Source organism: Papaver somniferum, chromosome 7, assembly GCF_003573695.1.
Source record: "Papaver somniferum cultivar HN1 chromosome 7, ASM357369v1, whole genome shotgun sequence".
NCBI lineage: Eukaryota > Viridiplantae > Streptophyta > Magnoliopsida > Ranunculales > Papaveraceae > Papaver > Papaver somniferum.
The window spans coordinates 80334426-80344235 of record NC_039364.1 but is presented as its reverse complement, the minus strand read 5'-3'; the positions used below and the strand labels follow the sequence as shown (position 1 = coordinate 80344235).

Sequence of the window (9810 nt, the reverse complement as noted above, 5' to 3'; positions counted from 1 at the left end):
ATTGCAGCCTGCACATTATGGAATATATGGAAAGCTAGATGAGAAAAAGTCTTTGAAAAAAAAATCTTATCATCCTAGGAGCATTGTGCATAAGATTTTGCTTTCATGAACTGCATAGACATGAACTGCATGAGCCATATTAAGAAGAACCAAAACAATAAATGCATAAACCATACAGAAACCTGGAGAAAACCCCCATTAGATTGGTTTTAAATGAACATAGATTCCTCTTTCACCTCTCAAATCACTAATGCTAGGTTTGCTTTAATTATTCGTGATTATGCAGGGAGATTCGTGGCAGGAATGGCCTTCTCAGCAAGATCCAGAGATATGAATCAAGCTGAATCAATGGTTCTGCTCAAAGCTCTTCAGTGGGTTAAAGATATGGAGCTTAAAAATGTTATTATTGAATGAGATAATAGGTCTGTCATTCAGTGTTGTAATAGTAGGGTTGAAGGCTTTAAATGGGAAGATCAAAATATCATTTTTGACTGCCAAAAAATCCTTCAAAGTCTTAGAGTCCTGTCAAGTTACTTTCCAAAAAAGATCTTGCAATATTGCAGCTGATAATCTTGCAAAGCTAGCTAGAAGTAGCATCATATATCAAACTTGGATAAGGGAGCCTCCTAATGTCATTGCTAGAATTCTAGAGTCTGAAAGAAAGAGTTAGTTTGTAGGTGGTCTTTAGTTTTAACTCTTTGTAATTTTTTGTTTTGTTATTAATAAATCTCCTTCTTCTTTGCTCAATAAAAAAAAGCCTCTGACCATTCTCGAGATACTTCAAACACTCTCACTTGAAACATGTTGTGTTAGGGTAAAAGCAATTTACAGTGAAAGTACATTTTAGGTTCTAAAAATCCAAATCGTACAAGACAATTGTTAACCAAGAGATGGACATTCAGTCTTGTTAAGGTTACAACGGTGAAGATGGCCATTCAGTCTTGTTACGGTTACAAAGGTGAAGATCTTAGCGGAAGAAAGCAAAGAAGGTCGAGAAATCACTAAGTGATGTATTTCCAACATGAACTTTTTGAACTACTGTGCAAAGGCTATACCTTAGTTAGCAATTCTAAATTCGGGAAACATACGAAGCGAAAAACATACGAGTATTGTCAACGGTTCGTGATTCAGTAGTAATTCAGAACGACATACGTACGTGTATAATACGTTTTTGAGATTTGAATTCGCCTTTCAAAATTCAGTGCATGCTAAATGATTAGAAAGCACCTATTGATACAAGTTTATTGGAGAAACACATGATTTTATGATATAATTGAAGTATACATATGTCATAAAATATTCATACCATAATCAACAACAAAGGTGTGGTATGGTGGGTTAGTGGTCGTCTAATAAGCTTGGAGTTGTTGGTTCGAATATTCGAAGATTTTTTTTTGAAAACATCTTAAAGAAGGGAAAGAGCTATTGGGAATTATTATATGGCTGGGTTAATAATACGTTTCAGAAATGGGCCCGATAAATATTGAAATTATTGACGAAAAACTAATACCCAAATTAGCCGAGTTGATACGACGTATTATGATGCAGAACGAATAATGCGCGTATAATCCAAAAACTTGACAAAATAAACATAATGGGTTTGGACTTTCAGTTGGACGGCCGAACTATTGGTTCTCGTACGATAGGGAAAATCCACATATTATTCGAAAATAAGACGGCGAATTGCTAACTAGGGGCTATACTTGTGAATGTAAATTTGATATATCATTTGACTAGATAAAATCATCTACTTATAATCGTATCGAGCACATATTGATTCTTCGTACATAGTAGAAGTTGTCAGGAAGCGGAAAAATATAGACTATGAAGGTCGTGGTGAAGTAATGTCCACTATGTTGGCATAGTTCGTCACCCTACTCACTGATGGTGGGTAAATGAAAATTTCACTGACAACCTACCCGACATCAGAACAGTTCGGTTCCCACCTAACCCTAAGTCGCGTTGGGCAGGTACAAGTCTAGCTGTTTTAAGTTTTGAAAGAATCAAACAAAACCAAACGAATTTTTTATTCTTAGTTATTATCGCAGAATTAAAATAAAAAGATAATAAAAGATAACCATTGTCAATACAAAAAACCCATTTGTATCCAACTATCTTATTAACAAAATTCTAGTAATTGCTGAAAATTACAAAGATAAATTGAATACTAAAATAGTAAAAGGGGTCTGAACCAGTATAGTCAATCTCTGTTGTCTCGGCCGAGAATCTGACGATTTTCCCGGTCTCCCTCATGTAAGGGCCGAATTTCAAGCTCTCAGCAGTACGAGATTTCCACGAGATTCTCGCCGTAATCTTCGTAATCTCGCCTGTATCGTTCTAATCTCGGCCGAGATCCTCCCCAATCTTTATCATTGTTACATAACTTTTTCATGTTATAAATCAGTAATTTATATTAGTTCTCTGCTTCAATATTTTTACACATAATTAATATTAAGTTATATCAATAGAAATAGAAAGGAAAATGGAGAAAAGGGTTTTAAGAAATCAGATCTTTCAACTAATAAGGAAAAACTAGACTGATACAAATACGAAATCATTCTAAAACAGGAATAACAATATAATCATATATGTATAAAATAAAATACCATAAAATCAATAACAAAATAAATCAAAAAGTGTAAACCTACTGGTTTTCCGGTTTTTTTTTATCGATGGTAATACCCTCGATTTTGGTCAAAGCAGAATATAAATAATTGATATTGATAGACGACCAACCAACCAAACAAGAATCTCCATATCCTATTTAAGAAATTAAAAAAAAAAATCAAAATAACTAAAACACTTTGCATGAAACATATATGTTTGGTAATTTGTTAAGCCAAAGTTTTTTAGATTGACTTACGATGTGTCTGAGGCTTTTGAGTGTGATTTCTAAATCTTATATACACATGTTATATGATATAGGTGTTTTTTTCTTATATTTATCATAAAAACTTAATGTATATCTTATCTTATCTTATACTAATATAAAGAAAAGAGGTATTTGGGTGGGTCACAAAAGGCAAAATAACTTGGTGTAACCCTGATATTACTAATATAACCTTCAATATCAACTATCGTTTCACATGTATTCAAGGGTAAAACGTACATTAAATCAATATTTACATATTCAACGTTATATATTTACATATTAATAGAAATACCATTGTTTTAAAAATATATCAATTTTTTTAAAAACTTGATATTTTTCAAAATCCACGCCGGATTTTTGTAAAATTAACATATTTAAAAAGCTCTTTGAATTACCTACTTAATGAGTACAAATAAGAACATTAAATTTTATTTTACCAAAAAGATACCATTAATCAAGTTTGGTGCTTTTAAAAGAGTAAAATTCAAGCATGTGCATCGCACATGTGGTTTAACTAGTATATATTCAAAACACTTGGGATATTTGTTATAAGTATAAATTTTAGAAGCAAGGACTCCAGAAAGTTATTCCGAGATTTCAATGAGAATCTTACCAACCCAGACAAACTGGGGGAGCCGAGGTTAACTAATTGGTCTGAACTAAATTGACAAATCATAACATTAGAATTTAAGTAAACGAGAGTAATCATATACAAAATAAAACACAAGCTATTTTTTTTTTGCTAAGTCCAATAGTTTATTAAAGCAAAAAAAAAACGTAATTACAAGAAGGGCTCAAGCCCCCCTGCCCCTATAAATCAAAGGGGTTAAAAAGATAACTGCAAAGATAACTCAAAAAGCTCTAAAAAAGCTAACACAAAATAAATAACATCAAGAGAAAACTCAAGGAAATTAATAACGTATATATACTACTCCTCTCAAGCGTCCCTTATTTCCAATTCTAAAGTTTCTCCTCTTAGACTATAAACCCGAAAGAATTTCTGCCAAAAGATCCGAGTCTCCATAATCTTCATAAATATCATCGTACTCATCTTCATCCGAAGCGTAATTACCAAGAACAGGTTTAATATGAGACTGAACTTTTTTCCTTAGTTGAAACTCTATCCATTAACCCTTTTTTTTCTTTAAAATAATCTTTTTATAGGCTGGATTTCTAATGAAATTAGCACGAACCTCAACATTCTTAGTATTGTTTGTTTTATCTAGCTCCTCATTGGTGAGAAGATTTTCATTCTTGTCCGAATCACGATGTTTCCTTAGGGCTTCCATTTTTGCACGAAAAGTTATTTTCTTCCCTTCATCAAAAATTTAGCTCTTTATCACTAATTGTTGCACTAACGGAAATCTCACTAACCATACCCTCATCAATCATCATCCAAACTACCTTGGGCTTCTGTGACCCCAGGATCATTTAATGGAGCATTAAAGTTATCCCTCTTATCCAAAACACAACCTAACGCCTAAATCCATCTCAATAAACTTAATTAACACCCAATATGAACAACCCCCATAGTGTTTCCCAATCAGATGAACCATAAGTTTTATATTTGTGAAATTCTAAAAGCATAATTCAAAATTGAAAAAGAATTCGAATGAAAATGATAAATCATTAGTAGATTAATTCTCTTTAAAACATGTTGGGAGGATTGAATGATGTATTGGGAGGATTGAATGATTGATGATACTCTGCAGTAGTTCAAGGTGGTGGTAGGAAAACTCTCAAATGTATTTGGTGGTCGAGCAATAAAAGAGGAAAGAGTGAAGAAGATAAAAAACGAGTAAACCGAAAAATTAGGAATTAATGATTTTTGGTTTTCTTGGTTTTTTATTTTGTTAATACATAGCCCCGCCGTCCTATCAACGATGACCTTTTCATTTAAAATTTTGTCCCTCATTTAACAAGACGATATTCCGAATATTAACTTTTAATTGGTTATTATTATTAAATCTAAGTATAAAAAATATATGTGATTTTATCATTTTTATATACACTATGTATGTATGTGTTTTAAAATGCAGTTTAACCGTATAGTCACACCTAAAAATATCTCTCTCCACCTTGGCTCAAGAATTGTGCAAACTTGAAATAGGACGGGCCATAAAGTCTCATACCTAAACCGGCACGTTTAACCTACATTTCATCCGGGTAAGGGTCGAGCTGCGAGATAGGTCCGCAATTGCCAGCACTACCCGCGATACCACACCTCCCAGCCCAGTCCATCCCAGCCCAATACAATACTTGAGAAACTTGCGAAGCTAATCACTGTCCTTCTATATAAACCCTAATTTGCTCCCCAAATTTCTCAAACCAGTTATTTCTTCATCTTCAAGGATTTTTAATAGATCAGAAAAATGGGTCAAGGAACACCAGGAGGACTGAACAGACAGGGAGGAGGGGCTCCTGGAGATCGAAGAAACGATGGTGATAACAAGAAGGAGAAGAAATTCGAACAACCAACACCACCAACAAGAGTTGGTCGTAAACAGCGAAAACAAAAAGGATCAGAAACAGCAGCAAGATTACCAACAGTAACACCATTAACTAAATGTAAACTTCGATTATTGAAACTTGAAAGGATTAAAGATTATTTGTTAATGGAAGAAGAATTTGTCAGTAATCAAGAGAGATTGAAACCACAGGAAGATAAAAATGAAGAAGATAGATCTAAAGTTGATGATCTAAGAGGTTCACCTATGAGTGTTGGTAGTCTTGAAGAACTTATTGATGAGAATCATGCTATTGTTTCTTCTTCCGTCGGGCCTGAATATTATGTTGGGATTTTGTCTTTTGTTGATAAAGATCAACTTGAACCTGGTTGTGCTATTCTTATGCATAATAAGGTACTTCAGCTTTTTCTTTTCTTTATTCTGGTGTTAATTTTTGTTAATTAGGGTTTGTGTTCTTACTTGAGATGGGGTTTTTCTAGGTTAAAATTAGATCTGTCGTTGTTTTGTGTCAATTGATTTGTTATTTGCGATTTGGATTTTTTGTAGGATTTTTTTATTTTTAGGGTTGGAAGCCTAGAATAATTTGAGAGAATAGCTTGTTGTTTTGTTGAGGTACTTCTGTGAGTGAGGGTATACCACATGAAATTTAATTAGAATTTGTAGGTCTTCCTGGAAAATTAATTATAATTTGTTGGTCTTCTGAGTGCTAGAAGATAGTTTGATTTAGGTTCTTTTAGTGATGCTAGTGGAAGGAGTTGGACTGATGTATGCTTAGGAGGCAAAGTAAGTATTCCAAAAGGATCAAAAGCTAAAAATCATAGGATCTGGTAGCTAGCAAGTAGTTTCATAAACATGTGAATTACTGCGCCTAGTACCATCCCTCTATCTATTGCTGTAGATTTTGGTCTCTTGGGTAAGTTCAGTGGGTGATGGAAAATGAGAAGTTAAATGATTTCTACTGTAGTTTTTTTCTTGATGCTTGGGTGTACTAGTAAGTGATGCGAACACTTCGTCTAATATGGACATGGTCATGATCATTCCTTTAGCTCAGGTAATATTTTCTCAGGCGCTGTTTTCAATCTTAGGATAGACCATTGATCACAAAGTCAGGCTTTCAAAGTTTCAACTACTGTATTACCTTGGTAAAGCTAATATATGACTTGAGCATCAATAAACCTTGTTGAGGTCGCTCCACACATTAAAAAAAATCTGTTACATGCATCACAATATTTAAGATGGTTTTCAACAAGCTTTAGACATTGAAGCCAATAAGTGTTGATATTATTTTACGTTTCTGTCATCTTTCCCTGGAAACTTAATTGTGTCAATAATAGCTGAAAATATATTTATTTGTGTTACGTCTATGTGTGCGCTTCTTCTCGATGTGTCTACCGTTAGTTATTGACTCTTGAGAAGTTTATTATGCTTTGAAAGATTACTCCAAGTCTGACTCTCTAGTGTGCTTCTTCTGTTTTCTTCATCTGTTCAGGTTCTCTCTGTTGTTGGGCTTCTTCAAGATGATGTTGATCCCATGGTGTCCGTTATGAAGGTTGAGAAGGCTCCGCTGGAATCATATGCAGACATTGGTGGACTAGATGCACAAATTCAGGAAATTAAAGAGGCAGTTGAACTTCCACTCACTCATCCCGAATTATACGAAGATATTGGTATTAAACCCCCTAAAGGAGTCATCCTTTATGGAGAACCTGGAACAGGGAAGACCTTACTCGCTAAGGTGCAAATGTTCTCCTTATTATATAATTTCTGCAGATTGATCTAGCGGTTTGGTTACTCTGTAGCTGCAAATGGGTTAATATCACCAGAAGATATTTATTGATATTTTCTTGGTATGATTTTGGAAATGCGTCAGTCATATGAAAACCATGTGCTGTTAACTGGTGAGACAATTAGATGATGTTTTAGTGATCCTTTCACATATGTTTCTTAGCAAGGTCTTCTAGGTAGAAAGTTGATCCATATTAATTAGTTTCATTACAACTAGTTATGGAAGAAAATTTCACCACTTCTGGAATACTGCTGAGTAAATAATTTTTGGGGACTAGTTGCTGATTAGTTGGATAGCAGCACATGCATGATGTGAGAAGACCCTGACTTGATGATAATTCTTGGAAAACTAAAAACTGAAGTTCAGATTCAATCTTTCTGTTTGTTCTTTTAGCTTTCTCTTTTTCTGTCCTTCCCAAGTAGCACCAAGGTAGTGGTATTTAATTTAACTGGCTACACCTTCGTGATTCAAGATATAATATTTTTCTTCAGTGGCTTGGTTTTTAAAGCAATAAGTTTGATCTTGGGACATCTTCTCTGAATATTTCCCTGATCATGCATGTTTATTGTATCCCTTAGGCAGTGGCCAACTCAACATCAGCTACTTTCTTGCGTGTTGTTGGAAGTGAATTGATCCAAAAGTACTTGGGAGATGGTCCAAAATTAGTGAGGGAACTGTTCAGGGTTGCTGATGACCTTTCACCTTCCATTGTCTTCATTGATGAAATTGATGCGGTTGGTACTAAAAGGTAACCTCACAAACTAACAGATGTTTGATACATATTGTGGGCGTGAATGTTTTTCTGGCCTGTTTCTTGATTGTTAACCATGTTCCATTAGGTACGATGCGCATTCAGGAGGTGAACGTGAAATTCAGAGGACCATGTTGGAACTGCTGAACCAGTTGGATGGTTTTGATTCAAGAGGAGACGTCAAAGTTATTCTTGCTACAAACAGAATTGAAAGTCTTGATCCTGCTTTGCTAAGACCTGGACGAATAGATAGGAAAATCGAATTCCCTCTTCCTGACACCAAAACAAGGAGACGCATTTTCCAGGTACTTGTTGTTTTCATGCATAGACTGCTGCATTGTATTTTTGGCCCAAATAATATAATTTTGTGTTAACTAGTCGGTATAAATGCCTCTGCATTCTCCGTGATCATGTTTTGATCGTTTGTGTATTTGGACAATACAGATCCACACTTCAAGGATGACATTGGCAGATGATGTTAACCTAGAAGAATTCGTGATGACTAAAGATGAGTTCTCTGGAGCTGATATTAAGGCTATATGTACTGAAGCCGGTTTGCTTGCCTTAAGAGAACGCCGTATGAAGGTAAACATTTAGCTGTAAAGATTGTTATGTTAGATTATACATGAAGAAGATTAACAACCCATTGGCATACACACCTAAATACTCAAATCTCCAACTGCTGTTTGCACATCTGTGTGCTATATCAGTTGTTAAATTTTGGAGAACATACTACTTCGCCTTTATGTAATCCGGTCCTGATGCCAATGGGCTATGGTACGGAGGGCTTCCCATAAGTAAAAGCAAAACCATTTGCATAGTGGAAAAAATATAAAATTCATTAGTTGCATGGTGCATAGCATAGCAGTAAAGAGTAAACGTAGCGGATCTATGTTTTCACCATCTTTAGATGTGTCTCTTTGAGGTGATGTTTTTTCCTACTGCTGTTTTGCACTCTATAAATTTGAGAACAATTTGTCAGCTGTGCACTTTTGTGTCATCCTGGTATAATTTTCATCGTGTTAAAACATCTTATACTTGTATTTTCTTTAGAATTGTCTTATGCAAAAAGGTCTGATTCTAAATGTTCATTTTGAATTAATTTTCTTTTTTTCAGGTGACACACCCGGACTTCAAGAAAGCAAAGGAGAAGGTTATGTACAAGAAGAAAGAGGGAGTCCCGGAAGGACTTTACATGTAATGAAAACAAGCCATGGGGAGCGTTTAGATCATCTGGATACTTGCTTGCCATTTCCTTGTTTTAGATTCTGTTTTCATTGCTGGGATTGTTCTTTTTTTTTTTTTTTTTTTTCTGTTTCTCTGGTGCTTGTTGTTGAACTTTATAACAGCGCCGTCACTTCTCCATGGTTACTGAAATGATCTTTGCAGTTTCTTTACCCTTTGTTCTCAGAGTTAAGTTATGTTTCTCTCCTCTTTTGGTTCATTGTGTTTCTTTCCTTCACTATCGACGAAGTTATGGATGTATATGTTAAGGAGTATACTGAACTGTTGTGGCTAGAGCCTAGTAGAGATCTAGTTTTGCTGTTTGCTGTTAGACACAGAGGTTTGGCTTCCGCACCATCATATTTGTCTCCCTGGATGTTACTAGACACTTCTGTACTTGTCTTACTAGTGGCGCATGCATAGATGTGATACGGATTGTAGATGACGGTGGCTTCTGAATGGTGAAACCTCCGTACTTACAACTTATCAACCCTTTGTGGAAAGTGGAAACCACCGTGTACAGTATAACGTATAAATTTATTGGTTCTTGTTAAGCATTAACAGGTGCAGACAATATATAAAATGATAATACTACTAAAAAGACAAAAAAAAAAAACAAAACTAGTGACAAAACCCCTAAGTGAACAAACTAGTGATAAGAAAAACCGGTCATATTATTTTTACCAAATAAAAACCGTTTCAAATAAAA

General features: G+C 34.7%; 1 protein-coding gene across 1 annotated transcript; it reads left to right on the top strand.

Moving 5' to 3' along the window:
* The first annotated feature begins 5178 nt into the window (after window positions 1–5178).
* On the top strand, window positions 5179–9274 carry LOC113297727 (26S proteasome regulatory subunit 4 homolog A). The gene is made up of 6 exons (XM_026546303.1): window positions 5179–5733; window positions 6830–7075; window positions 7705–7874; window positions 7966–8182; window positions 8322–8462; window positions 8995–9274. The coding sequence occupies exons 1-6, from the start codon at window positions 5245–5247 to the stop codon at window positions 9076–9078; spliced, it is 1347 nt and encodes a 448-aa protein (XP_026402088.1). The 5' UTR covers window positions 5179–5244; the 3' UTR covers window positions 9079–9274.
* The last annotated feature ends 536 nt before the right edge of the window (window positions 9275–9810 follow it).

Excerpts from the sequence above, each read along its gene's own strand:
- LOC113297727 (XM_026546303.1), top strand. The coding sequence starts at position 5,245 with ATGGGTCAAGGAACACCAGGAGGACTGAACAGACAGGGAGGAGGGGCT. Across the intron at positions 7,076-7,704 it reads GGAAGACCTTACTCGCTAAG|GCAGTGGCCAACTCAACATC; the intron begins GTGCAAATGTTC and ends TGTATCCCTTAG. Across the intron at positions 8,183-8,321 it reads CAAGGAGACGCATTTTCCAG|ATCCACACTTCAAGGATGAC; the intron begins GTACTTGTTGTT and ends TGGACAATACAG.